This window comes from Argopecten irradians, chromosome 1 (genome assembly GCF_041381155.1).
Source record: "Argopecten irradians isolate NY chromosome 1, Ai_NY, whole genome shotgun sequence".
Taxonomy (NCBI): domain Eukaryota; kingdom Metazoa; phylum Mollusca; class Bivalvia; order Pectinida; family Pectinidae; genus Argopecten; species Argopecten irradians.
Window position 1 is genome coordinate 13,873,984 of NC_091134.1, and position 25,019 is coordinate 13,899,002.

General features: G+C 32.7%; 1 protein-coding gene across 3 annotated transcripts; it reads left to right on the forward strand.

Annotated features, from left to right (window-relative positions):
* Positions 1-646: 646 nt before the first annotated feature.
* On the forward strand, positions 647-20,162 carry LOC138318359 (phosphatidylinositol 4,5-bisphosphate 3-kinase catalytic subunit alpha isoform-like). Of its 3 annotated transcripts, none has more exons than XM_069260655.1 (21): positions 647-813; positions 1,675-2,082; positions 2,838-3,050; positions 3,793-4,043; positions 4,439-4,556; positions 6,025-6,143; positions 6,723-6,914; positions 7,543-7,681; positions 8,117-8,256; positions 8,954-9,063; positions 9,393-9,474; positions 9,747-9,911; positions 10,288-10,391; positions 10,854-11,013; positions 11,324-11,433; positions 11,872-11,993; positions 12,489-12,567; positions 12,929-13,096; positions 13,960-14,077; positions 14,504-14,655; positions 16,117-20,162. In XM_069260655.1, exons 2-21 carry the CDS (start codon positions 1,737-1,739, stop codon positions 16,376-16,378), a joined length of 3,150 nt encoding a protein of 1,049 aa, XP_069116756.1. In that variant the 5' UTR covers positions 647-813; positions 1,675-1,736; the 3' UTR covers positions 16,379-20,162. The 3 variants fall into 3 exon arrangements, with proteins under 3 accessions (XP_069116756.1, XP_069116766.1, XP_069116773.1); XM_069260665.1 differs by having other exon boundaries at positions 647-809; XM_069260672.1 differs by lacking the exons at positions 647-813; positions 1,675-2,082; positions 2,838-3,050; positions 3,793-4,043 and adding an exon at positions 4,165-4,183.
* Positions 20,163-25,019: the final 4,857 nt, after the last annotated feature.

Genomic DNA, 25,019 nt, shown 5'->3' on the forward strand with positions numbered 1-25,019 from the left:
ACTAAAAATTAGTTCCAGTATGTTTGATTGTATTTCATATGTTTGACGAGAAACTATGGCGTAATTGATTACAAAACGACATATGAATTTTCGATTTATTGTAATAAGGAAATATGATACAATAAATTTGTCTATAAGTACCTAAATTATACAACAATTTCAGGAACAAAATATTACAGGGCATAAATTCCATATACACTTTAGGGAATGGACTCACCCAAACCTCAAAGCTTCTTTTTAACGATTTTATTTGCTACAATTAGATATTTTAACTTTTTCAAAATCAGAGGTAAATCAAATTTTAAATGTTTACAAAATGCATTATCCAATGATTATCCATCCCATACATTTGAGGATCTAATGCTAGGTACGGCAGCCTAAACATGCCAAATCGTCCCGGTTACAGCAAGCAGTTTCAGTACATGAAACGTAATTCGTTAATTTTATTCTTTTAGGAAGAATACAGAAATTGATTAATTATGGTTCTGGATTTTCCTGGGATCAACAGGCAGAGACGCCATGAATCATTATATGTACGTGCGTAATGGAAATGAAAAGTGAAGGTTGACAGGTATAGGGGAGATAACTCTTACGCGCGATAATGTGGATGGTCTTTTGGCGCCACTGGGCCACCGTAGATATATGAAGACTCGTCACTTCCGTGTTTTGAACAAAACAACTTCGAGGTTGTTTGTATGAATTTTGTTTAGAAAAACAACCAGGATGGGTCATTTGGTGTGTGTCACATGTATCAAATCGATATATTGGTGAAGTTTATGGTAAAAATTGGAAGATTTTCTACAGAAAATGTAGGTAAGAAGCTGAACAAGTTATTCTGAAACGAGAAAATAATTTTCTCTATCAGCTGATAGCAGTTTTCTTGGAACAACACGTGTAAATTATCGAATAAATAAGTACCAGATTTTGTATCGTTACCATGTGTATACCCATATGTTTGTTTGGTTAGATAAGTAGACAATTTTCGTCACATAATTGCCGAACAATAAAATGGTGAAACATATAATTCTGTGAAAATAATGGGTTTTTTATTGATAAACACATGTAATTGTGAACGTGGTTTGATGATCCACATAGCTATAGACAAATACATCAATCGTTTGAACAGCTTTATAACATATTTTTTGTGTAACTATAGTTAATTTTCCAAGAAGCACATGGATGCATACCCTTGATCGATACTCCAGGCAGTGGTTACTTTAATCACTGAAGTTATAGATTCAACACCCCAACTATCTCACATATATATAGAAAACCTGAAGGCTGTTCAGGAGATAAAAACTGATCACAACTGTATATTTAATTTGTACTAGTGATTAACTAGCTGGACTACTAAAATTTTGGAGTTTACTTATCTAAATGAATTTGACTTACAGCGAAAAAATTAATGTCACAGACTGGAGAAGCAGTTTTGACTTTGTTTTAACAAATTAAACTAAAAGCATAATATCACACAAACTGCATGTCTAGACCAGATATATAAAATGTATATATTATTATTATGTATTTAGCTTGAGAGATTTTAAGATTTAGCTCCCAGTATTGTAGCTGCAGCTAGTGAATGCGGAGCTCGAGCTGATCAAGTTGTTTTGTTTTACATTTAATTAATGTTTAGATGTACACATGAACATATATATATATTTTTATATATTTCAGCCAACATACATATATACTGATTGAGTTGAGCTCAGACGAAATATTATAAAAGATTAGACACCATGCCGCCGAGTTCGGGTGAGCTATGGGGTCACCACTTGATGCCGCAGCAAGTGCTGGTGGATTGTCTATTACCCAACGGCATCCTTGTCCAGCTTTATGTGAACCGAGATGCCACCCTCGAGTCCATCAAAGCCAATGTGTGGATCGAGGCTAAGAAATTCCCTCTTCATCATCTGCTGTTAGACGCAGCCTCCTATATTTTTGTCAGCATCACTCAAGATGCAGAAAAGGAGGAATTTTATGATGAGACACGTCGTCTGTGTGATTTAAGACTTTTCCAGCCAGTTCTCAAAGTTGTAGAACCAAAAGGCAATCGTGAGGAGAAGATGCTTAACTATGAAATTGGTAATTATTTCTTTCTAAAACTCAAATTAATCTATATTCATACACATTTATTTAAGCATTGATGTCACTATTTTTTAACTTTATCGGGTTATGAAAGAAATTTTGTTTGTAAACTGTTTGAATCTGCGAAGCGGATTCTCACAAAAGATTGCAAACAAAACATTTTTCATAACCTAATGAAGTTAAAAAATAGTTACATCAATGCTTATAATTAATTTTTCAGACTACTTGATAACATAAAATATGTTTAAACATACGATTCCATTGATTTTCCAATGGATTATTTTTTATAAATCAGTATGCAACGCCGACGTCTCTATTGTGACGTCTTGATATGATTTTATCGTCGGGTTTTCGCGCCATTCCCAGATTTTTTCTTCATAGTATATGAAGAAAAAAGATCTGCCAATCAGAAAGTCGGATATAGTATGAAAACCAATAAAAATTAATTATATTATTTTAGAGCAGTGCAAATTTTTAAAAAATATCCTATAACTGTAAATATTACTATTTTTGTTAATTTTCAAGACTCGATCTGCTGCAAAAAGACATCGTTACAATTTTAAGGGCATCCTTTTCAGTTACCATCATATTAACTTAATCATTACAATTACAGGAATTCTAAAATCATGTTTAAGAATGTAAATTAATTCAAAGCTTAAAAAAAATAGTAGTATAAAACACAAACATTCTTTTGAAAAACTTTTGAAATGAATATTATATCTTGGTGTTGTACAAATATTTAACATTCACAGGTATGACAATCGGAATCCCTACCAATGACTTTAATGAGATGAAGGATCTGGAAATTGTGACATTTCGTAGAAACATTTTGGATGTGTGTAAAGAAAGTGTGGACCTTCGAGAGGCTGCAGGCAAAGAAAGTCTGGCACTGTACGCCTATCCCCCTAATGTAGAGTCTTCTCCGAACCTTCCGAAACATCTGGAGGATAAACTCGCTTCATATGGTAATGATTCATAGACATATGTACATATTTTTATCTTTGATATTCCAGGGGTTACTATCACTGTAGTTATTTCCATCTATAGACTTAAACAGCAAAACTGAAGGCTCTGTGTTTTGATTATAACTAATGAGCAGATCGGTTGGTCTTTGGATACACAAGTACATCAAAAGAATTGAATAACAGCAAACTAATGTTCACTGTGTTGCTTTGAATTTGGGTATCATTCTCCCTGTAATTTTCAAAGGAAATCTCTGCAGGCCTGTGATTGGTCAGTTGTTTTTGTCTAAATTGTCTTCAGTTTTACTTTGAGATATATAGTCCGGGTTGGTTATATTGACAGTGATAGTAACCCCTGGAATATCAAGGATAATGTACTTTATGGTATACAGTTGCACCTGTACATTTAAAACCATAATCAACCCAATGGTTGTTTTTTTTTGTAGAACATAATTATCAGGAATTTTGTTCCACAAAAAAAAATGAGAGTCCACACTTCTTTGGAAATTATATTCAGTCATATTAATCTGTAAGTATTAATTATCAATGAGTTTCAAGATGATCCTCATTCAAATTCCATCTTTGTCAAAGTAATGGAGGTGTAACACCTGCATTGGTTTTTCATTGACATTTTATAAAAACACCATAAACAAAATAAGTTTGGTATATATACTTATAACAATCTAATTTTATTACTTATAACTCTGTTGTGGTATGTGGATGATGTATTGGTTTTGTTACACAGATAACTTCATTGTGGTCTGTATATGGGTTGTGGCGGACGATGGAAACAGGACTAAGTTCAGTGTAAGGGTATCTCATAAAGCAGCACCTATAACAGTAATAGCGGAGACAATCCGACGTCGTAGTCGTATGATGGGGATTACCAAGGAACATGCTGAACGGTGTATAGACGTGTACAGTTCGGCATATGCTCTTAAAGTGTGTGGATCCGACCAATTCTTGCTGCAGGAATTCCCAATTAGTCAGTATAAGGTCAGTATATTGTAGTCTGTGTCAGTCTTTATTAAACCATCAATTCAGCATTTTCAGTATTTAGCGTTCTGACCGAGTGCACGTGATTGTCAGTATATTGTAATTTTGTTACAGTGGAATTCCCAATTAGTCAGTATAAGGTCAGTATATTGTAGTCTGTGTCAGTCTTTATTAAACCATCAATTCAGCATTTTCAGTATTTAGCGTTCTGACCGAGTGATTGTCAGTATATTGTAATTTTGTTACAGTGTTATGATTGATCGATGTAACCGAATCATTGAATATATGGTATTTAATTCACAATAGATTTCATGCTCAATTGCTACAGGTCAGACATAAGGGAGATAACTTTTGATATTAAGGGTTGATTCCATAGCTAATAAATTTATTTACAGTATGTACGTGAGTGTATTGGACGAGACAAGATCCCACAGTTTATGTTGCTGACTAGGGAAGGGATTTATGCTTCCCTACCAGACAATTACTTCTTCCTGCCTTCATATGCACAGAGAGGTGAGTTTTATAGTGATAGAAAGAATTTTAATATCAGTTTTGTAATAATAAAACATATGTAAACAAAATTTTAATATCAGTTTTGTAATAATAAAATATATGTAAACAGAATTTTAATATCAGTTTTGTAATAATAAAACATATGTAAACAGAATTTTAATATCAGTTTTGTAATAATAAAACATATGTAAACAGAATTTTAATATCAGTATTGTAATAATAAAATACATGTAAACAGAATTTAATGTCAATTTTGTTATAATAAAACACATGTAAACAGAATTTTAATGTCAGTATTGTAATAATAAAATACATGTAAACAGAATTTAATGTCAATTTTGTTATAATAAAACACATGTAAACAGAATTTAATGTCAGTTTTGTTATAATAAATACATGTAAATAGAATTTTATTATCAATTTTGTAACAATAAAATTCATGTAAACAGAATTTTGATATCAGTTTTGTAATAAAAATATGTAAACATGATTTATATATCAGTTTTGTAAATAAAAAAAACATGTAAATAAAATTTTATTATCAATTTTGTAACAATAAAATTCATGTAAACAGAATTTTGATATCAGTTTTGTAATAAAACATATGTAAACATGATTTTATATATCAGTTTTGTAATAATAAAAAACATGTAAACAGAATTTTAATATCAGTTTTGTAATAATAAAATTCATGTAAACAGAATTTAATGTCAGTTTTGTTATAATAAAATACATGTAAATAGAATTTTAATATTAATTTTGTAACAATAAAATTCATGTTAACAGAATTTTAATATCTGTTTGTTTTGTAATAATAAAATTCATGTAAACAGAATTTTAATATCGGTTTTGTAATTATAAAATACATGTAAACAGAATTTTGATATCAGTTTTGTAAAAATAAAACACATGTAAACATTATTTTAATATCAGTTTTGTAATTGTAATAATAAAATACATGTAAACAGAATTTTAATATCAGTTTTGTAATAATAAAATTCATGTAAACAGAATTTTAATATCAGTTTTGTAATAATAAAATACATGTAAACAGAATTTTAATATCAGTTTTGTAATAATAAAATTCATGTAAACAGAATTTTAATATCAGTTTTGTAATAATAAAATTCATGTAAACATAATTTAATATCTGTTTTGTAATAATAAAATTCATGCAAACAGAATTTTGATATCAGTTTTGTAATAATAAAGTACATGTTAACAGAATTTAAATATCAGTTTTGTAATTATACTAATTCATGTAAATATAATTTCAAAACAATTTCCTGGTGTAAGATATATTTATATTTGATAAGATTTTGTTTGTGCCTGATAATTAATTCAACGAAACATAAAGCTCCTCATATTGATAGGCACAAGGAGACTCTCCTGGTATTGCAGGTAACATTGGCCCCGATATTTAATGCTAGATGAGTAAATTATGTGATATCATACATTGTAATTACAGGTCTACAGGCCTTGTTAGACATCAACAACAAACAGACCATCAGTCTGTGGGAGATTCAGGCCAACCTACGCATCAGGATCCTGTGTGCAACTTATGTCAATGTCAAAGAACCGTGCAAGGTCAGCATTTATGTCAAAGTTGAAGTGTATCATAGGGCTGATTTTTACATAGTTCAACATTATGTTTATGTTATAATGTTACGAACCTCTCACTCAAACATATTCAAATGCATTTCAGTAATGATTTTTACAAATATAATACTGTCTAGTTTGAAGAAATTGTTTTTTAAAAAGAAGAACTTTGTTTTATTCTTATTGTTTATTATAAACCTATAGCTAGTTCACTAAAAGACAAGATGAGTAGCAATCTTTTAGTCTTGAGACTAGCTTTTGAAAAGTGCATAAGCCAGTACAAGGAATAAACAACTGGACCACAGCTATGTCACTAACACATTCACCGTCCCCTGATCCCACATTTGAACTCTTCTTATTTCTAAGACTGGAGTAGTCCATTATGAAATTTCTGGGATGAATAGGAGTTATAATTAATGTTAACAAGGTACAAGAAAACTTTTGTTTATCTTATTCCTTCACATGGAACATCTTAGATACTTTAGAATTTAAATTTAAGTTAATATTTCTACAAGTTTTTATAACTTTTCTGCAATGTGAATATATTGGTTTTGATATTGATTACAGATATTCGTGCGAGCTGGTATATTTCATGGTACTGAGGCTTTGTGTGAACCGCGGGATACTAAGCTTGTTGAGTCTAACAATCCACGATGGAATGAATGGCTTGAATTCCTCTACATCCCCGATCTCCCTCGCTCAGCACGACTCTGTCTCTCAATCTGTTGTGTGTTGAGGCGCAACAAGAATAAGCGTGGTGTAAGTTTGCCCTGAATTTGTATATTTAATGTTGTTCACTGTTCACTAAACCAACTTTCTTCATCAACTACAAAATTTTGTGAATTCATTTTGTGGACAGATACTTTTGCAGAATGAAAATTCAATAGCATTTCAGTAAAAGTTCATTTGCTGGGATATACTTTTGAGATTTCAATTTGACTAATAATTCTTAAATAAATTGCAAACTCAATGTTGGTTCATGCAATATAGTCTCCGAAAAACATGGAGGACTAATTTTACAAATTTCTTTTGTTTAAATTGAACATGGAATTTACAGTAATTTTGCGCGTATAGTGCGCAGGTACTTTTTTTGGGGTCGGATCCAAAAAAAAATTAAGAATTTTTTTTTTTTTTTTAATAGCTACCAACAAAAACCATGTGTAAACATGCTACTATTATTAATTATTTTATAATTTCTGTAACGATCTCCCATATTTCTTCTCACATTTATATAAGAAAAAAAATCTTCATATTGTCATCGATATACATTTCTGCATGCTCAAGTTAGAACGAATTCAACATACCAAGATTTCAAGATAATTGAGTGATGTTCAATAAAGTTGATCATACATTTTTATGTTACAACAAGTAATGTTTTATCCTATAGGTGAGCAGTGAACCTCTAGCTTGGGGTAACCTCCAAATGTTTGACTTTAATGACCGCCTACTGAACGACAAAGTCAGCCTCAATCTCTGGGCTATGCCGAAGGGAATGGATGAGTCTCTCAATCCTATAGGAATCCCAGGTTTGTAGGACTGCAGTTATCTCTAGTCATCCATTGGAATCACATGATTGATGATTCTAGTCACATGGCTGATCTTGATCACATGATTTTTATCATATATAAAAATATGACTATATTTATTGATCAAAACTCATTTGACTCTTAATTGTATAGTTTCCTGATCTTAATTTTATCATATGATCTTAATCCCATAATTAATTAATTTAATCACATTATCTATTGGTTATCTGTAAATTTCCAATCAATAGTGTTAAATGATTGGTTATGAATATTTTTTTAGCCTTGGTTTCACTATCCTTTTTTTTTTTTTATCGGGTATGAAAGAAATTTTATTTGATAACTGTGAATCCACGTAACGGATCCTCACAAAAATTTGAAAGAAATTTTTTTTTTCTTTAATTACATTAAGTATATCAAGTAATGACTTTGCTTTAGGTTCAAACCCTGACAAGGAGACACCCTGTATAGAGATTGAGTTTGACAAATTCAGCTACCCAGTATCCTACCCACCAGAATCTCACTTTGAGGAACTGGCACATATGGCTTTGTCAAGGGAGAGGAGATCACAATACCTTGTAAGATGAATTACTGTATACACTAACAATGCTAATGGTGGATTTCTACAATGCTGTATATAGCCTATATTGTAGATTTGACACATTGAAATGTTGAGGCATTTGTATATAATTTCAAATTTCATTTCAAATTGATAAGAATAAATGTAAAAGATTTACAGAAATTTAAAAAAGACTGCAGTAGTAGTTATAATTCCAAGAATACAGGTTGTCGCACATGAAAAACTTAATATAATTTCATCTTGAATATTATTCACTATGAATAATAAAGGTTGTCACACATGGAAAGTTTAGTTTAATTTCGTCTTTAAAATATATAATTAGAATTATTGTTATCATTCATGAAAAAATGTAAATGATATGGGGAGCCTACAGTTTTACAAATGTCTGTCCACTCCTGTTCCTCCATATAATGGTGTGCTGTGTTCCTCTTCCATATGAAGGCGAGAGCATTTATGTCTTACAAATATTTGTATAGTTACTCAATCTTTTTTTAAATAGGTGTCAGTGTCCATATAATCCTTCATGAAGAAGTTTATGTGTCAATCTGAACTCTGTTATCATAGTACACACATCATAAAATCGATCGAAAACTAGCCAGATAGAAAATATTTTCAAACTGAAGAATTTTCAAGTGATTTAGAAATCAATATTCAGCTACATGTTGTAACTATTCCCTGTATGAATGGTCCTTCAGGAAACAACACAGAGCAGGAAGAAGGAGGAGGAGTTAGTCGATGACATAATAAAACGTGATCCACTATCAGAAATCTACGACCAAGAAAAAGAAATCTTATGGAAAAGGAGGTAAAGAACACATAAATATACGTCTTTCACAAAATCAAGAATGACGTTTATATCACATTATTTATATAAAACATGTGCAAACAGTTTGGAAAAAAAATACTAGCTTAAATCTAATATCATCTTGAAAAAATAATATAAAAAAAAAATATTTTTTTGCGGGGGAAAGTTTTTGCTGTTGATTTGAGGAAATATTCTTGATAAGAAATGGTTTCAATTTATGTTTTTGGGGAACAGTTTTGGCTGTTAAGTTTGCAACATAATTTTAGCTATTGTTATATCTATTTTGCCTGTCCTTCCCTATATATAAAATGATCTGCTTTTCCTCGTAGAGAGTACTGCCTACAGCATCCTCAATCTCTACCTAAACTCGTGTCAGCAACAAAGTGGAATGACAGAGAACAAGTTGCACAGGTAATGGAGAATTAATGTTTACATTAGGGAAAAGTGGTGTGAATATTCTTTCAGATTGGTTCTGGTTTAAGTCACCATTTCTTTTAGCCTGGTTCTGGTTTAACTGATCATCTCATTCACTGGTTAAAAGAAAACTTCAGATTCTGAATGCTTGCCGAAACGTTCATGTTAGGGTCCATAAAAGTGATTCATCCATCTGCTTAATGCTCAGGTGCTTTGGATCAAGATTATTGTTTCACCTTTTTAATCTCTGATGTATTTCTGTCTTCCAGTTATACATGCTCTTGAAGAAATGGCCGCAGCTAAAACCTGAGGTTGCCCTTGAACTTCTCGACTGTTCCTTTCCTGACCAACAGCTGCGGAGATTTGCTGTCACTTGTTTTGAAATGGGTCTCACGGATGACAAATTACAGCAGTTTCTTCTTCAACTTGTACAGGTATGTAACAAAATGTTTACTTTCACTTGCAACTATAACTATAGATAAACTAACCAAGCCAAAGTGAAGTCTATGTGTATGTAACTGGCATTTATAATTTGACCATTATGACATCACTAATGTTGCCAATGTTACAATGTAAGCATTAGACTATCTTATATGGTGTATATATTTTTGCAGACAATATTCATTGTGTGCTAGCATGCATTTTGAAGATTGTCTGCAAAACTCTGGCATCTATATAGACCATAAGAAGATTTTTCATGCGTAAATCAATATCAGGTAGGGTACCATTATGTAATCTGTCATTCAATGTTTGGTGTAACTTGCATTTTGTTTATGAATTTACGTTGATAAAATCTATCTTAAACAACAGGCATTGAAGTTTGAGCCATACCTGGATAGTCCTATCGCGAGATTCCTGTTGAAAAAATCCTTGCTAAATCAAAGTATTGGCCAATATTTCTTCTGGCTGCTGAAGTAAGTGTACTGTAGAAGATATTTGAAGAAAAAATCAAAGAAATGTGGTTTTTAAAACATTAAATTAATACAGTATAGGATATAAGTATGTTAGATGTGTGTTATAACTGTTCAAATTGATAAAGTAAAATATAAAACTGACGATTTTGTTAAAAATATTTTAAAGAATTGTAGCTATATAGCTGAATATTACAACAATATTTAGATCAGGACTACACAGATTACAGACATTTTCAGCTGTTTTCATCTTGAAATCTGGAAATATTGAAATCATCAATTGCCTTGAATTGTTCTGCAAAATGGCTTAATTTTGAAAGATTCAGCCATTTTCATAATAAAATACTATCTGAGGTTTTAATGTTGCTTCTATTGAACAAGGCAAAAATGTTCCGTTGAACAAGTCAAAACTGTACTCATGACTTACCAGTGATGTTAATTTTACATGTTTGGTCTGTTGAACAGGTCTGAAATGCACCAAACCAACATTAGGCTGAGGTTTGGTCTGATACTAGAGGCTTTCTGTCGTGGCTGTGGACCATATTTACGTATGTTATCACGACAAGTAGAGGCGCTGGAAAAACTCACAAAACTAACGGACATGCTGAAGAGTGATGTACGCGAGGTGAGAGCTACCGAAACATGTTTATTGATAAGATCAATGGTAAAATATGCACAGTTACAGTATTATCTTTCTCTCTTATAGCTTTACCATATAAAGGTAATAAATTGTTACAAATTTTCTTTGACAATCTATTAACTTGTAAAAGGCTTACTGGGATGATTACGGTAATTCATTACATAACTTACCCATTCAGCCATGTCATAAATTACGACTTTTTCTGCCAACTTTTATCTTGTCATATGCTAATATAAATTGGCAAAGGAAAAATTAAGTTAATAATGGCTCCAATATTAACCATCTTTGTTTTAAGGATGATCACATCCGTGTCTTACAAGAACATCTTAGACAGCCGGACTATCAAGAAGCTCTCACTAATTTTATGTCACCTCTCAACAACAGTCATCGCCTGGGAGATATCGAGTAAGTTCATAAGTCTTGGAGATATTAGTTGTATGATACTGGTCCTAAAAGTCGGGTTACTGAATATATGTTTTCCTATGATGTTTGTAAAATGAATGTAAGCTTACAGGTCTGCTTATGAAAATGAGAATGAAAATGTCGAAGATATTATGGGGAATCAGAAAAAATAATGTCATTAATATTATATATGCTGAAGCAGAATAATTTATTCTAACACCATGGTGTCAATTATTAAATGATCATTTTGCCTGTTGAAATCTGCCATAATGAATCTCTAAAATGGCATATCTTTAAATAACAAATCATAATCTCTATTTCCATTCTTATGTCAGTAGATAACAATTAAAATGAATTATTTTGAACTTTAAAAGGGGGCTAGAATTGTTTACTTAGATGTGAAACAATGAATTTTTGACAACTCTTTTTAACTACTTCTAGCTTGGATGACTGTCGTGTGATGAAGTCTAAAAAACGGCCTCTGTGGATCGTCTGGACCAATCCCGACTCGTTAGCTGATGTCTGGTTCCCAAACTACAAACTCATCTTTAAACACGGAGATGGTAAGTAAATATACACAGTATAATTCATCTTAGATATGTAAGATTTCATGGAGATAGAGGCACTGGGTCAAATATGCATGTCTATAAATAGCGGTCACAATATAATTATAGTACATCTATTTAGCTCTTCTAACTCTTTAAGTAATGGGATTAGCTCATGCTATATCTACTGAACCATTGTTTGTATACTGTACTACTTAAATAAACCAGTAAATATACCAGGCTCCAGCTTTGAAAAACAAAGTGGTCAAAACATCTTGTGCAAAAGCATTGCCTTAAAGATTCATAAGTAGGTGAATAGGTTTTTACTCAAGTTAGAGCTATTTGTAAGAAGAAATCAGGGCTAGACATTTTGACTCGTGAAATGTTCTCCTACAGGTTCATTAATAGGTGAAATATAAAATTACAGTGTACTTGTATATTAGTGTTTCAACACCTCTTACTGACTACAGTGAATAACAAATACAAATTTTAATGTTGGCCTTTGTGTTTCAGACTTGCGACAAGACATGCTGACCTTACAGCTATTGGGAGTTATGGATGTACTGTGGAAAGATGCAGGTCTAGATCTCAAGTAAGAATACCTGATTGTCATCAAGATTTATGTTGATAGTGCAGTCACTAAATAAAAGGGGGCAGAATTGATTTAAAATCTTGTCTTCAGTGGGAATTGAACCTGGGACCTCTAGCTTACCAGTCATATGCTGAAAACAAAAATTTACATACAGGAAAGAACTTGTCCACTTTCCATGGGTCACAATTGGGTTTTTTTTTTTGCAACTACCAATGAGTATTTTCTCTCAAATTTCAACACGCATGGAAGTCATTGTATTGTTCTGGGTTTCGTTGGTTCCAACCAAACTTTTTTAACATCTATTTTAGATCATTTAACTCAAATACCTAATTAAGTTAAAGTTTATCTTCATTACTTACAGGTTGATTCCCTACGGTTGTGTGTCAACGGGGAAGGACGTCGGGGTAATACAGATCGTACGACAGGCCTCGACTCTGATGGAGATCCAGAGTAAGGGAGGCATGAAAGGAGCCATACAAATCGACTCGAGCGCCCTACATAAGTGGATCAGCATGAAGAACAAAGACAGGTGAGCAGCTACACCACTGTAATGGTGTACCTGTCCATACTGACCACTCAGGACACAAATGACCATTATAGCCGAGTGGTCTTTATACAGACCACTCAGGACACAAATGATCATTTTAGCCGAGTGATCTTTATAGAAAAAGCAAAATATGTTTAAATTGGCCTTTTGGACCATAAAACAACAGTCCTATTAACTCAATCACCCCTGAGATTTCATAATGGACTGCTCTAGTCTTTGATTTAGAAGAGTCTAAGTTTGTCTTCAGGGGTGAATTAGTTAAGCATGGGTCTTTGGACAGAGCTTGTCACTCAGACAGGTTTCACTGTATATTTATGGTGCATATATATGTGTGTTATTCTTGTAAAGACTGGGTAAATAATGTATAAAGAAAGTATGCTGTCCAGCTACCTGCAAGTTCTGTCTGCATTCACCAAGACATGTCTTCATGCATGACCAGGTTAAGATTACTCAAACTATATTATTATGCATTTTGAATGTCATCTTTAAAACACACTGATACCAACACTTAAGTTACCTTATATATCTCACATACATTGATAAAAGTAAGCTAACTGAAAGTTTTATTTTTTTATAAGTTTCATTTCGAAATATTTCATTAAATCAAAAAGGATTGAACTTACAACCATGCTTGTAACAAAATCACATAACTTTTGTGTATTGTTACACCAGTACAATATTATCATTCTGATATTTTAGGTATGACCAGGCCATTGACAAGTTTACCAGATCCTGTGAATATATTTTTACCCTGAAGTGTGTAATACTAATTATGATATTTAACACGTTTACCAGATCCTGTGTATATGTTTTTACCCTGTGTAATATTAATTGTGATGTTTCAGATATGACCAGGCCATTGACACATTTACCAGATCCTGTGCTGGTTACTGCGTTGCAACATTCATCCTTGGAATTGGTGACCGCCACTCTGAGAATATCATGGTAACGGAGGAAGGACAGGTAAAGGGACATTACTCTTAGAAGATATTTTTAGTGGTTCATTTATCACTTATTTTCCTGATTTTCAATTTATTCTTGATCATTGCTGATGTTGTATTAATCATGTTATAGAAAATACAAATCATGTATTTGCCATACAGATATGTAAAGAGTTCTTTACTGTAACATTACGATGATTATGCTTGTGACCATGGATGGATTTGATACATTGTCATGTCATACCTGTAAGATTATCTATCCAACAATCTAAAACTGTCTTACGTGCTAAAAATATTTCATAAATGTTATCTTATTTACAAAGCCAAATGTTTTGTGCGAAAAGATCCAAAGTATTGGCCGGGTTATGTTGATGTAGATATTTAAATAGAAATAAAGGAATTTAAAGTTTATAGTTACATGTCATTTACACTTGTTAATGTTTCACAGGTATTTCACATAGACTTTGGACATTTTCTCAACCACAAGAAAAAGAAGTTTGGAATCAACAGAGAGCGTGTCCCATTTGTTCTGACTGAGGATTTCATGCGAGTGATTACCAGAGACTCGGACAAAGCCCAGAAGCAAGAAAGTTTTAAAAAGTAATAACAGTTCAAGCTTTTCAAATTAAGCTCAGATACTTTTTAACATATTTTTGTGGGTACTGCGTTTACTGTATTTAGCACACAAAACATATATGGACTTGTGATGCAGAACATAACTGCCAACCAATTGTATGAGATGCATTTCTGAAAATTCAGGTCACAAAACAAGTATTTCTCCATTTCCGTATTTTTGCGCGCATAGTGCACACTTTTTTTCATAAATTATCAAGTGAAAGGTTGGGGTGCGCACTATACGCAGGTACAAGGCATGGCCAGCTCCTGGGTCATGATCACCGACCGACAGGTCCTAGATAAAGTGTGCAGTAACATTTTGTATATGTTGTCGTGATATGGTTATGATTTAATACTTGGATCTTTAAATCAATGATCAATGCATATATTCAATATAAAAGGAAAACATCACTTGAAATTTCTATCTTTAATTCCTTGAAAGTTCGTTTTGGGAGCACATGTGTTCATGACTGGACACATGTTACGATCGTGAATCTTCAGTAAGCTATCTCCAAATCTAAATGGCTAAATGAATATAGTCTGGAGCTTGAAACGATGTATAAGTGTGTAATTGATTCGTCACATTAAACAGATTACCTTATAAATATTTTTCTCCAGCATGTGAAAAACTTTTGAACTTGCAAATGTTAACGGAAGCGAGGGTGATGGCCACATGCAGAGCCAGCAAATTAAATACGAAGCTAAAACCTTACATTAACACTGACCAATCGGCACTATAAATGATGGTATGACTGTAAAATTTACTCTTATTACCATTTATTGAAATAGCTCTGTAAGATCTCATCCTGATTTCAATACTAATTCAAATAATTGAGAATACGGAATTGTGCAGTCAGTTCTCAAATATGACGGCAACCTGTGGTTGATGGCCTACTCGGTCGGCTTTCCAGCTAATACCTTGGACAATGATTAAATCTAAATGCCTATCAGATACACAATAGACTTGATTGATACCACTTGGAATTACACAAGGTATGATTAATTATTTGATTGTAAAAACATCGTTGTTGAGATCCTCATTATAGTGTCATCGGCAATTCACAAGCTAACTAGGCCTGCCGCTGTGTAAACAAAGTGTCAATCATCGTGTCAAACTCCTCTCGTTACTGAACAGAAGGTTGTTTTAAGCACTGATAAACAATAAGAACCGTTTGATTTTGTTCTTCAAGAGTGATTGGATGAAATGCAAAATGTTTTGAACGAAAAATACAAAAACAGAGTATTTTTTTGTGTAAATTTTTTTTTCCAAAATGAAACTCAAAAATGTACCTGTGCACAATACGCTCAAAAATACGGTAGTTAGTATGGCTATTAGGCGAGACTTTCACATCACACTTTCATAATTCTGATCAATCATTAAAAAAGAGAAACGTACATATTTATTCACAAAAACAAATATGTAATTAGATGCTCCTTTTTTTCAAGGTTTGCCAAGATGTGTGTCAAAGCTTACCTTGTACTGAGACAGAACGCCCATCTCCTCATCAATCTGTTCACCATGATGCTCTCCTGTGGTATCCCAGAACTTCAATCTCTCGACGATATCAGCTACCTCCGTAAGACACTGGCCGTCGAGAAATCGGAGCACGACGCTGTGGAATATTTCTCTGGACAATTTAACATCGCTGTGGGCGAACAGTGGAAGCAGAAAGTAGACTGGTTTTTCCACAATGTTAAAAATATGTGATACGACAAGGAATCTTTTGAAGAAAAGAAACAGCTGCCAAGTGTGATTTCTAGTGAGATTGGTGTGATGAGCACAACGCCTAATGGACATTGTTGAGAAACAGAATGTCCAGAATATGGGAAGTAGATGGTCAAATGTGTGAGTGACAGATAGAATGAAAAAATATTGGACTTGGATAATTAACCATTGCTTGTACAATACACTTATGAACTTTGTGTTATCAGATTTTCTATGATCTTGTGACCAAAAAAAATAAGTCTGATCCAAGTGAAAATAAGAGATGAGTGTATTCGTGTGTAAGTAACTAATTAGAATTTGATGTAATAAGATAAAATAAAAAGATTAACAAACTGACTGAAGAGATTAAATGTAACAGGTCTGGGTTTAATTTTTGTTTCAGATAACTTTCCGACATTAGCCCTGCAGGCTATACAAATTCAGTAAACACTGATAAATCTCTTTCCTTTAGTCATTCATTTTCACTTATTAACCTCCAACACATTTGGTTTATTTGCCTTTTACAGATTTCATACAGAGACTTTAAAATTGAGCCAATGTATTTGTTGTGATTGCTTTGTGTACGTATTGTATTGTTGTGATTGTTTGTTGAGATTTTTTGTCCAATATTCCGTTGTATGGTTTAAAATCATACCTTTATACAAATGCGTTTTTACCTTTTCATTTGTATGCTTGAAGCTAAAGTTATGCAATATTAGTCTAAGCATATGAAACATAAATTAAAGATTGCAGGTGTCCTTCCGTTTTAGTCCATAATCAAAATAAAACAGATCAATGCAATGAAGATCTGACATTCACATGCACACAAATACTGTAAGAAAACTGCAATTGGAGTGTTCAGTACGCCGTTGGTGGTATATTTAACGTATTTTGAACATACATAGTCATTATCTATATTAAGATAATTTAAACGAACATCATTGGAAATATTTATGTCAATAATTATCACTAGTTTTACTACACCGGTCATTATAGCTAAACTGTAACAGAAAAATAGATTTCAAGCTCAGAATGAACATACTGTATATATATGTAGCCATAGTAACTAAATTAAAAATGTGTCCAGTTAACAAATGAAAGTGAATTAAGTTCCCTATATGGTACATCTTTCTCTCCACCTAACAACTTGTCTTCCTTTACTTTTAGCAATATAATTTATGTAATTAGCCAAGTTGTTAATAATCAGGTTTCCATTTCAACATTTAATCGCTCAGTCATGTGCCTTTGGCCGAAATAGTCCAGTTTCAGATGCATGTCGTTAGCAGGAGACTTTCTTTCTCGGCCATGGTATTAAAGCTATAATGCAATTTCTCAGATATTTTAGGATTCATTTTAATTAGATTAGCTATTTTGATATTATGCTGAAATTATTGTTTTGTAGCAAATGACCTTGGCAACTTTGTATGACCTTTGACCCTCTCTCTGGTCCTTGATTTTTGAAATGTTGACCTCTGACCCTCTTCGAATTCCCGGTGCTTGACATTGGAAGTGTGTATAACCTCTGTCCCTCTCTGTAGCTATTTTATTTTACATCACGATCATCTTGTGCTAAACTTCCAAGAAAATCAATCAAATAATGATACCAGGTTCAATATGTTTGGGACCAAAGCTGTTTTAAATCACAATGAGGGGCCAGGCCAATTCTATCCATTGTTTAGCAGATCGTACAGGAAATATTTTAGTTGAGATAATATGCACAGAAATTAGAAATTATTTTGTGATTTGTGCTAAAATTGTAGGATTTCTAGAGCTAACTTTAATCGCCAGTTCAGTGAGCTTGTGAAAACATGATTTCTATATTATTAAATGCTGTGTCTCCTGGATTGCAAAATAATCTTGGATGCAAAATAGTAAGACAGTTTTAGAACAACTCTTCTTTTTTCTTTTTTTTTCCTGTTTTTTTTGTGATCTTTGGACTATGGCAAAATGACACCTCTTGGCTAAAAGACACTGGTGCATGTACATCACTATAGGACACTTTTAATACAGCCATTGAAATACTAGATAGTCTTAGGGATGGTAGTTTCTTGTACCAGGTAATAGTGGATGTACATGTATGTATTATTAGTTAGTGCTATAGTTAATCAGGCATGGGCTTAATTACTTTCTAAAGGTGTCAATCAATTACCGTTATATTATCATATTTCCATTAGATCAATGGTAATAATTTTAGAACAGCTGATTTCTGTTTTTAATATAAAAAACTGAAATTTGATGACCTTTCTATGATACTTATATCATATTATCTTCAAAAATTAAACATGAAAAATGCTGATGAATGATCTATGAAAAAGTAAAATACCGGTATATATGATCTGAAAGAAATAACATGTGTATGGTAGTTATATAGTATTAATTAAGCCCATGTCTGTACATGTTATAAGTGCTATTCTGTGGATTTGGTTGTGACTGTTATATGAGAGCGAGGTTGTTAAAAGGCTATACAGCTACAACCAATATTTATCTTTTACATAAGTCAGATACGAATATTTTCAATTTCAACAAAATTTTATTAATTACATTAAATTGGCAAGGGATTAAAGTGAATAGTCGGGCAAAGAAAACCAGTCTAAATGCGTTCATTGGCCTTCCAAAAGTTCTCACATATTAATACGACGGTCAAGTTCTGCTTAGTTTCCCAGTTCTGACCATTAAAGTAAAGAAAAGTTGAAAGAATTGAAAGCGAGGCTGCGTGGAAATGTAACCACGGACATAGTGAGCCGGGAGGACATTTTAGAATTTCCATACTTTAAATTAATTTCTTCGTACGCAGACAGATTTTGACGAGAGATTTTATTTTTCCATTTCATAAGAAATTATACTGGATACATTCACACCATTTTTACCGACTTTAGCCATCCTTGCCCAACTGTTCACTTTAAACAACAGGTGGATATGAATATTATTGATTTACTTATTTTTGTGAATCAAAAGATATTGTTGGTTTGCATAGAATTATTAATCAGAATTCAAACTATATTTGCTGTATAAGATAGGAAATAGGAAATGTGATGATCAAGTACTACAGTATCTTACTTCAACAGGAATTTCACATGTAAGTAAACATGCTGATATGATATAATTTTTCTGCTAAAATAGGTATGTTTCTTGTATTTCAATAGATTATTTTATTATGTACCTACCATGGAATTGGAGGTATTTAGTCTTCCATATATATGTTTCCCGTCCCAAATTTAAATAATTGACCACACAAGTGAATTGTGGTGTTAGGTCTATTTCTATTCACTGCCAATTCATCCCTAATGATTCATAATGAACTCTTCTTGGTAAATGATTAGAAGAGTTCATTTTCGTTTTGAGGGTTTAACACTTTTTGTTTTTCTCAAAAAAAAATCATAAATTCAAATTTGTTTTTGGTTTTGAAAGAAGGGAATCATTGAATGGCTGGCTTTCAGGTCACTTTTTTTAGCATCAATTACATGTATGTATATAATACACAAAACAATGAATCTATTTATAGAAAGGTTGTTATGTTTTCTATTGTTTGGGAGTATATTCCTACACTACAAGACCAACACATTTACATATTTACATTGTTGAACAAAATGCTTTGTTTACAAGCAATGACTTTTTGTCTTTTCACTGACAGAAATGAATGTTTTTGAAAGGATAAGTACTATGGTTGTAAAGGTTTATGAATGATTGTGAAAAGAGAATATTTTTGTGAAATACAAATCACAGAATTTTTTATAATAAAATAATTCATGTTCATTAAACCAACAAATAAAATATTAAAACTATTAAATACTGTGTTTGTTACAATGTCATTGCATTTGGTGCAGTTTTGAGTGTCTGTTATATCCAAACAGATCATTTCATTCCCGATATTCCAGGGGTTACTATCACTATGGTTATATCAATCCTTGGACTATGTCAAAGCAAAAACTTGGGGGGAAACCTGATAAATCACAGGCCTATACACAGAGCAACGTCCAACTTCAAAGTCATCCAGTCAACCATTATTTGATTCTTTTTAAATGTACATCAAAGGGCCAAACTACCTGTCTCATCTGTTGTCACACACTGTGCATTCAGTTTTGCAATGACAAACTGGTAGTCCATGGATGGATATAACGACGACGAGAGAGATATATTGTAACCCCAGGAATATCGATGAAACGCTTCATATACTTTCCCATCAGATTTGCTAAGCTGTTTCAACCATGGTAATGGTGTTTATAATATGAAAACACATCATTTTGAGTTAACATAAAGTGCTGTAATTCACATTTGTTTTAATTAACCAATGAAAAAATAATGTAATATAATACTTAGTATTTTCTTTACAAAATAAGGAGGTTGCGGTTTAATCTTATCGTAAAGTACATACTGTATGATACGAGTTACTGCTCTTAGAACGCAGAAAACAACTCCGAGAAGAAAACGGTTTTGAACTTTTTTTTGAACTGATTTTTTTTCATCGTGTAATGAAAAAAATGAATAGGCCAATCAGAAAGCCAGAAACAAAGAGAAAATTAATTATTATTGTATACAAATACCAGACGTAAGACCTTGCTTCCCTTGTTTGAAACCATGATATCTTAAGATTTATCGCAAAACTCCTAATTTCACAAAATTTCTTTTACATTATTGTACACAAATGTCCAGACGTAAGACCTTGCTTTCTTTTATTGAATCCATAGATTTGTTGCAAAACGCCATTTTCATTTTTGTTTTACTTTATAATTAAACGGTAATGACAGCTAAAATAACCGAATGAAGAATTTGGTTCACAAGAATCGTCACAGTTCCTTTGAGTTCTTTTACTGCGTTTGAAATAGTAATCGCGTTTTACTGCAATAAATCTGCACCAAATATTCTAAATGTGATCCATTTTCGGTACCGTTCCGTTTTGGGTAGGTCTAAGTTACAATTGGCAAATGCGAATTTTTTGTTAGTGTTTGATCGAAACGAAACCCCATATCAGTTTGAAATTTCAGCACAAGAGAGAATAGAAACGATTGCATCATTTTTACGAATGTCCATGCGGAAAAATAATGAAAACATGGGGCGTTCCGGAAGAGTAGGCGTCATGACAGCTTTATCGACAAGAACCAACTTATAAATCTGATCCTAAGGTAACATTGGACAAACATCCCATGAATTTTTCAGATTATTTGTCATGAGTTACTTTTGGATGTGATCACTAAAGCCCATGGCTATATCATATTGTCTATCTGTTTTTACACTTATGAATAAGGACAACGACTTAAAGAAATGAAGTTAGTTGCAATATAGATTTAACCGGAAGTGCGACTAAAAACATAAAACTAGTTATTAACACAGATGAAATTAATTTTACCGCTTATTAAAGATTTTATGTCAAGTAAACTCAAATTGAGCTGCATCTTAGCTAAAAGAAAAGAACTTAATGAACGAAAAACTCAAACGAAACATACCTAGACTACTTAAGAGACGTGGCACAAAACTATCGTATTCTTAAAAGTAAATGGAAAATAGAATTATGGCTTCAATTGTTGAATTAGGATTTTCACTTGAATTGCAACTCAGAAATAAACTTGTAGCCATTATATGTCAAACAGACATAACTTAGAATTGTGATGGAAAAAACCAGTTGTTAGTGTTTGATATTGCAGCAACCATCGATACATGTTCTTTTGTAAATAAACACATTTTTTACGTGATAATGATCTAGCAAAATTGCTCACTTCGCTTCTATTACCCATGCAGTTTTCAATTATCAGAGGTAAGACCTATGCAGTCAAATTACTAATTATATTTAAAGACTGGTAACGCATTTAGTATCCACAAGTTTTCAAGTTATGATAACAGCTATACAACAAATAGGCCAGAACGGAGGTGTTTTTTCTCGGGATACTCCGGTTTTCCTCCACTTTCAACTGACATGATACATTTTATTGTACGTCCTTGTTGTTAACTACAATGCACTAATTTGAATCCTGTAGTACAAGGTTTAAGATTTGTACCTCCTGTACACTCTCTTTTTGCGATAATCGTAAAAAGGCTGATTGATTTTGGCAATTTTTTTTAAAAGGAAAATCTTCTTTCTGACCTCGATTTTCCTATACTCGATGTTTCATCTATATGCTTCAGCACTATAATATCGACAAGAGATTCCGCTATCAAAAGACAACACAAAAGAATATACCCCAACCTCCCAAAACACCTACATGTATACACCCGTGCACTCACCATGCTTCTTTAGTAGATGGCATAGTTTTACTGATAGGACGCGTTCAAAACATTGTAAAACAAAAGTAAACATTTGCAAATTTTACTACACTGTTAGTCTGTTCGATAGAATACTTTAGAAATTAATCTGCAATAAACGGGACAATGATTGTGCTTGCTTACACTTTAAATAACACCGAATCAATATGCATATTATATGCAAACATGCATTTTAGCCTTTGTATTTCAGTTGCAGATCGATAGCACATGCTTTTATACCTCCCTCTTCCTTCGACACAATTAAGACATGTAGAAAGAAAAAAAGTTAAATTGCAATTAAACATTTAACTGTGATACTAGGATTTTTTTAGTATTTGTCCTTGTTATGTAATGTTAGTTTACGACGGCAATAAACTGGGAGCTTTTGTTTCCTTCACTACAACTCTATTGTATTAGCTTTGTAATCTGAGAGAGAGATATACAAATTAGAAATAGCTTTATCAACCTCTCTCGTTTTATTGCGCGACAGCTAAAAAAGTTCAGCAGAATCGATTGAAATTTTCATGACGTTTCAAACTAAAATGACCCTGTCCTAAGATAATGAAGATTTATGAAATGTTTAATCTCACCGGTTAACAATTTATTCCGGTATAACAAACTTGGGGTCATAAATTCATACAACACCGGTAATAATGGCATTTACACGAGATTACATGTGACCCGCGCGCGAGCGTTGCCCGTCACAATTGGTGATAGGTTCCCGCTAAAGTCATGGATAGTTAGATCAAGAAATAGTTTCAATCTCTATGAACTGGGGTCATCAACGTAGAAGGAACAAACGGATTGGAATGTTGTGATTTTTTGAGTCTCGTATGCAGCTTTTCTAGGAAGGAAGTTAATTATTTGATTATCCCGATATTTTCTAGCGCTGCATGTTCAATAATTAGACAGCAATAAAACCAGTATTGTTTAAACATTAATGTAATAAAACACAAACAGGTTCCGTATCTGAGAGAATAACAGACCAAAGGAGTACTATATTCCGTGTACATTGTCTGAGAGGCTATTTCAGCGAACCGGAATGTTTACGTTATATCACAAGGCTCTGATAATTAGTTACAGTTGATATAATCATGGATACACCAGCGTGGCCATAGACTATTTGAGATGTTTTGGGGGTCTGGGTCAAAAATTGGTAAAAATCATACTCTACATGTCACTGATTTTGACTGAATATCGCTAGACCCCTAAAACGTCCTAAAAGGGTCTTAGGGCACTGATGGGTCCATAATTATAAATAAACTGTACCTAATTCTCATTTCCACGTGATATCAACCTATCAAGGCGACTGATCGTGCCAATTTAAAGTGTTTTTATATCTAGATATCGAACAGCATGCCCATTTCGGTGGTCAGTATTTTTGAAAAAATGAAAAGCAAAAACCTACAAATATGTTATATACTTTTTTTGTAATTTTTGTATTTATAATTTTGATCAAAATGTTTCAGATATAGGAATAGCTAAATATAATCTATGTTTTGGAACCTTCTTAAGTTGAAATTTGAAAGATATTTGGTTAACGTTCATTGGACAGATAATGTCATTTCATGTCAAATGATGTGGCATCTTGGATGTTGACGGAAAGATTGAGTATCTGACCTAGTAAACCTACTAATGACCTACTTGTATAGCAAAATTTTGGAAACTGTTACTAGTTCTCGAACACATTAGCAATTCGTTATAATGACAGTGTTAGTAATTAACCCCTTGAATATCGGGGACGGCTACCTTGGTTTACCAATGCAGTCTTACATAGGTAACCTATAACTAGTATATCAATCGATTGTGTTACTTTAAATATACTGTCCCTAATCCATGATAGTAAAAAGCGACTATTTAGGATCTATCTTTTTTCTTCCCTTTGTCCTTCGGTTGAGAGCTCGCCCACGTGAGGTAGGCTGTTGGGTCTGTCCGCTGGCTTAGAAATACCATAGCCTATAAAAAATGTAGTTTTTCAGCTTGTCAGTATAACGTGACCAGGTGGGGTGTGTTGCTTTGTGTCTTCGGCGGCATCCTTCAGTGATTTTATTTCACTATATAAAGGCCAAGAGTTTCACTATTTATAAGACACAGCACGAATACTCACACTTCACATATGCAATACACTATGTCTTATGACAGTCACAATAGCTACCAATCCAGCAATGTCTACCCTTTGTTATGATGTCTGATGAATATTTTTCAGATGTACTCTATGTGAACCAAATCAGATAATCATACGTTTTGTTCAATTGTTTTGTCAATTAAAACACTTTTGGTAAAAAGTGAATCATTTACCGTTCTTCCAAAATGCTTTTCATAAACGTTTAATAAAACAACGTCAACTAATGAGACTGCTGAGTCGAAATCGTTTACGACTTCATGCTTATATTTGATTCTAATTCAGTCA